General features: G+C 42.5%; 2 protein-coding genes across 2 annotated transcripts in view; one reads left to right on the top strand and one right to left on the bottom strand.

Annotated features, from left to right (window-relative positions):
- Positions 1 to 6000, top strand: part of T265_02465 (hypothetical protein) — a gene marked incomplete at both ends in the record, with an annotated part of 99781 nt that overhangs the window by 45468 nt on the left and 48313 nt on the right. Inside the window, one exon of the mRNA XM_009166714.1 lies at positions 3545 to 3587. Within this exon, the coding sequence (XP_009164978.1) occupies positions 3545 to 3587 (43 nt within the window). The remainder of the gene's footprint in view (positions 1 to 3544; positions 3588 to 6000) is intronic.
- The window catches only part of T265_02466 (hypothetical protein), a gene marked incomplete at both ends in the record, with an annotated part of 82157 nt that overhangs the window by 46782 nt on the left and 29375 nt on the right, over positions 1 to 6000 (bottom strand). The gene's annotated exons all lie outside the window — the stretch shown is intronic.

Below are 6000 nucleotides of genomic sequence, written 5' to 3'. Positions count from 1 at the left end.
GTACACAGCTCGGTCACAGAGCCTTTCACTAAGTGGTTCTGTCACTCACAATCGAATTAGCCAATACGGCTGGTTTCGAGCTGAAGCTGGAGAGCTCGTTTTTCAGTATTCGTCGCAACCTTGGGACATTAAGCAACAACCATGGAGGTTCTTTTGAGAGTATGCTCGTATGAATTTAATTCCGTAACCCATAGACAACTTTGCCCAAAATGCATGATGCGACCACACTCGAATTTTACTGTGACTTTCATTGACGCCACATATTTACGTACATTCGGTATAGTTGATGAGGTATGGTCGTTTCAAACAACCATATGATTCACGTTCCTCATAGAAAAATCGTTCACTTGTCGTACCCTTTCGGTGTCCAACTGCCGTGCTACCTGAAGGTTGCACGAGGGCTGGGATACTGTTAGGTTGCCCAAGCCTAGACAGGGGAAGTCAAGAGGCAGAGGTCGGGTTTGAACCAGGGACCTTGTGGTCAGTAAATTCGAGTTCTAACCACTTCGGCCATCTTACCATCTCACGTTTTCCATATTCACTGTTGGTACAGCTGGAGCAAAACAATCTCAGTGCAACTTCATTTATTCTGGGAGCTATTATTCTGGCAATGCGTCCAGACTCTTTTGTGATAGTATACTCATCCAACCGAAATGATGACACCGATATCATCAGCAATGCACCTCTAGTTTTCCGTGGAGATGTTCTCTACTGTTACGGATTGTCGTGACTTTCGAATTCTTTGTCCTCGTGGTCGTGTTCTCTATTCAAGGGCTGAATATACTAAAATGTTGGCAACCTTTGGCACGAATTCGCTTCATTTCTTTTTGGAGACCAGTTTGAAACGCACACATACCGATGTGAGTTGTCCATGGAGGCAGCATTCAGGGAGTTTTTAAATTTCCTCCTTAGGATGCTGCATCCAACTAATTTGCTCGCTCAGGTTGCCTATCCTGACGAGCAGGGGAATCCGCTTACAAGGCCTGTGTAACGGGATCTTCGAGTGACGCGTAATACCAGGGAAGGCAAAACAAAGTTGGAGCCGGATTTCTATACGGTAGTATTAATGTAAGACAAATTCATGAATTGTTCCAACCTCGAGAGTAGATACTCGTCCAAAACAAATGGTCCTCTTGGACTACGAAAGTACAAATCAAATAAGTAAACACGATCCCATGTGAGGCAGTCACACGTGCACAAAGTCGGTCACAAATGGCTGGATGACCTCAAGGCCAAATGAGTGAAGTGGTAAGGACAAACAAACATCAGTTCACATGCACGCACTAAACAGAGCGGGGGTTACGAGTAGGGACAAAAGAAACGTGGGGGAATTTCCAAGGTCAACGTAATGGATGATACAGCCTTCATCAATTCCCTAGGCGACAAAAAGATATTGATCGTTTAATTAACTCCCTTTTGGTGCCAGTGCCACCTGGAAAAAAAACACGAGAACCGAGATGCTGCCAGTTCGTCAAAGCCTAGACAAACAAAGTTGAAGTGCCGGAGGTGGGTTTGAACCACAGAGCCGTAAGGTCAGTAAGTTGTCGCCTTGACCACCGACCCATCTCGAGGTGACAGCGTTGACACGATATTATGTAACTAAGCGGAAAGATTGGGCTTACCTTGGGAAATCATGAAAAATTCACATCAATGGAGTTGTATCCTCTAGACTGTACACTGGCTGGTTCCCATCGTAAACATATCGTTTTTTTAATTCCATGATCAGCGTCATGCAAATAACTTACACTTTCATCAAAATCATTTCAAGGGAAGCGTCTTGCCAGATTAAGGGATCGTAATGATCGTTATTCCATAGTCTTCGGATTTTGATCCATTTCCCTGTGAAAACGCCCAATGGTTTGCTTTTCCGATCGATTAATTTTGAGAAACCTCACGTTTCTTGAACTGATGGATCCAAAGGGGAACTAAAAAGACCCCTACAAATATATCCTTGGAATAGACGTAATACACTACTCACAAGGTTGCTGAAAATTCCTCGACAGTCCACGAACGGTTTCGTCTTTCTTGGGGCTCTCGCAAAACAAAATTTGTTTTCAACTTGTTCCGCTTATATTCAGTTAAGTATGCACGGCTGTCGACACAGTGGTTTTTCAGAGAGCAAAATTGACACCTACGTTTTTAAGTGTGCTTTCCGTCTACCCTGGACTATGGGAATACTGGTTTGCTTCTTTCGGAAGAAATGTACCTTAAAACATGGGTAAAGAGAAACGTTGTTCATGGGATTATAGCGGACCTTGCTTGAGAGGATTACTGAATGTCAACTTCAGGTCGCACTTTTGCAAGAACCATCAATTTCCCTTGCGATTTCGGTATTTTAACTGAATCATGGTCGCCTGCTGGGCTTTTTAAAGCTCTTTTGATTGCAAAAAATTACACTGCACCACTCTGTTTCACCATGAATAGTTTGGGCGTTAAAGAAAGAAAGGTTGCTGAAATTCCTCGACAGTCCACGAACGGTTTCGTCTTTCTTGGGGCTCTCGCAAAACAAAATTTGTTTTCAACTTGTTCCGCTTATATTCAGTTAAGTATGCACGGCTGTCGACACAGTGGTTTTTCAGAGAGCAAAATTGACACCTACGTTTTTAAGTGTGCTTTCCGTCTACCCTGGACTATGGGAATACTGGTTTGCTTCTTTCGGAAGAAATGTACCTTAAAACATGGGTAAAGAGAAACGTTGTTCATGGGATTATAGCGGACCTTGCTTGAGAGGATTACTGAATGTCAACTTCAGGTCGCACTTTTGCAAGAACCATCAATTTCCCTTGCGATTTCGGTATTTTAACTGAATCATGGTCGCCTGCTGGGCTTTTTAAAGCTCTTTTGATTGCAAAAAATTACACTGCACCACTCTGTTTCACCATGAATAGTTTGGGCGTTAAAGAAAGATGAATACAAGAGGAATGTTCCGTTTACTAACTGCACTTTTTTTTATTCGACTGCAGTCTTTCGTGGTTTCAGCACTGAGTGCATTTGTGCTCGTCACTGTATATTTTGTTGTTGTAGATGAATAAAAACTCAAAACTTCTGTTTTCGTCAACTTGAAGTGCGATGTGAACACCTACTCTCCGTGTGCGGTGTACAAGCACGCTATCGACACATTCCTGTTCACATGTCACCAAGCGAAGTCCACTTGCACTTCCCCAGATTGATTCACAATCTGAATGAACCAGATCAGATGGAGGTTTGATCAGCTGCTTTTCTAACCTCCATAACAAAACACGTGCAATCTGTCTTTCATTCCCCTTAACGGCTTGAATTATTCGAAATTTTCACGCGTCAAGTAGACGACAAGCTGGTTTATCCAGGATTTTCAATTGACGAGCTGCTTTCTAACAGTAATTCGAGGCTCATAGTTGATAGTCCTGCCTCTTCTAGTACTGTCGCACATTTGTTATGACGTAGGCCATATGACTTCTCAGCTCTTTGTTTTGTCTACACAGTACCTCATACGGCAGTAAATTCTGTTCGTAAATCCGCGTCCATTCGTTGATTGGTATTTCGCTTTGACCTCCCTTCCCCTCAGTACTGGTTGGACTTGAATAAGAAATTATCAAAACAGTTAGAAAGTAAGTTTATCATTCTAGGTGCCAGTATATTTGTTCCTCTTGTTTCCTCATGAACTGCTGCTTATTTTAATTTACTACCGCTTCGTACTGCTTCTATGACTGTCTAATCAATCACATGTTCTCGTTGGTTCCCATCCAGGCTAGGTCATAAAACAGGAGTGAAGAGCTTTGAGCGCTAGTCAAGAGGAACCGATCGATAACCGAATGAGACTGACCGTTGACTAGATTGCTCTGAACAGACAAGAAAGGAGTCGTAACAAGCTGGGCGTGGTTTGCTGATTGAAAGTGTATACTGCCGTAGTTGATTTACTTCATGCACTTGTTCTACAAATGAACGTTCTGATTTGTGCGTAAGATGGCAATTTCACATGATCTTAACAATTTCGTAAAGACTGTGATGGTGTGCCATCTAAGTTTGAACTTCAAGGGCGGAGCATGTAGTCGGCTGTAAGACGAGGGCCGATAATATACAGTGAGGTGAACTGTGAACGCGTGCATTTTCTCGGGAAAATGAAAGAAGCGCCAGATTGAACATCACTTATGCCTTGCGATTACTACAGACAGATTTTGTCTTTTTTCATTTCCAACAGTCTCGATATTTTTCAAAGGATATCGTGGCGAAACTTTTAACACACACTGACGGGGAGTTTGATAGAACAATTAAGCCAGCATATCTTAAGTTGCGTGCGATTCTTCGAGGTCTTACCGTTGATTAAACGTCTCCTAATTTACTGTCGTTTTTTGAATTTTTATGGCGACACTAAGCTTTTTGTGGTGGTATCTTAACAGCTTTATTGAAGCGGGGTATCTCAACCTGAAGAAGTTATAGAATATGGCAATTTAATCATTTCACTGACCGCATCAGGTCAGCTGAACTGAAAAACTAATAGTTCTTTACGTTCTTCCTCTTCCCTGAGTGTATCATTAACTCGGAAAAGACTGGAAAACCTGGGCTTCTCAGGTTTTTACTTTGACCAAGAAACATGTACTTCAAGCGTACGAATCTGTTGACATGACTAAATGCGTGCCACTCAAAATTGACTGACCCATTGCAACCTTGTTTTTTCAATCAGGGGAGAAAAATGTCTGGCGGGTTGGTTGATCTTGACTTTTTTAGCAATCCTCAGAAATGCCGATTAAGTAGTGTGCAAAAGCTACATGGGCGTCAGTTTAGTTGAAATATTGAGACAATCTAGTGGACCCAGGTACCAGTACCGTGCCTGAATGTGCTTTGTCAGCTTAAAACACTTATTAATGAGGTCAAAATGGGTGTGGAACCCTGTGGCTTAATATCCGTTTAGGGTGTTCTCTACTAGAACCTGAGTTGCGATCCCGAATGTGGAGGCCGCGCTTCGAACGGTCGTGCCCAGGCCGCTACAACCACTTGCTTCATTGAAGCTGCCTCATCCTCCTCGACCAATAGTCGCAGCAAAGTAAACGATGGTAAAACGAAAATCCTCTAACACTGGTGGTGGTCGAAAGCGTTTGTTGTTTTTCTTCTTCGTAAAGACGGATTATCACTGCAGAGCATTTATAAACGGTAGGAAACCGGAACACAAGCAAGTATCACTAAGACTGCAATCCGTTTGTGTACTCTCCTAATCTGAAAATGTTGACTTCTTATGTGCGGCTTATGCTTTGGTGAAGGTCACATGATATGCCTGTCTGTATTTCAACCACACAGCGCAATTTTCCACGAGGCATTTTTTGAAACTAAGGGAACTCACATATGACTAATTGCTCCGCTGAAAAATCCAGATTTTGTTTTATGAAAGCTTCCTGTTTACCCACTATTTTACAAACGAATAAAAAAATGATTACTACTGAACTTCCAACGTTACATTTGTTGTACCTTGGAAGAATTTCAGTCAGGCCAGCAATTCTAGTTAGAATTCAACAGAGGACGGCCTGAATGGATGTGAACCCTGAAAATTTATATGCAAATGGATTCGAATACCTGGTGGTGAACTAAATGACGCAATGGATATGAGGTACTCCACAACAACATCGATCGGACCACGGGTGACCCGAATTCGTGGTCATCTTTCATTTCGCACATGCGCGTAGTGAAAGTGATGCCAATTGAGTGGTATACCTAAAGCTTCTGACCCGAACAGGTCAATTTTAACGTGATGATGACAAGACCGCACATAACAACACATCCAACTTACACTGTATCAGGAATACCTGATCGGGCTATTGTTAACACGAATCTGTTAGAACAGAAGTCTGACCGTACTCACAAACCACAATGAGCACGAGGCATGTTTGGATTGCTTCATGTATTTATATGCATCGTGCGGATTTGTACACTACCTCTGTCATGAGACATCACACTGTATTCCTTCGATTAAACTTTTCTGCAATACCCGGTGCGAGTGACGAACTACTCAATAATTGTTGACGAAGCGCA

Source organism: Opisthorchis viverrini, assembly GCF_000715545.1.
Source record: "Opisthorchis viverrini unplaced genomic scaffold opera_v5_30, whole genome shotgun sequence".
Taxonomy (NCBI): Eukaryota; Metazoa; Platyhelminthes; class Trematoda; order Opisthorchiida; family Opisthorchiidae; genus Opisthorchis; species Opisthorchis viverrini.
The sequence above is the reverse complement of the archived record's forward strand: the minus strand, read 5'-3'. Positions and strand labels throughout refer to the sequence as shown.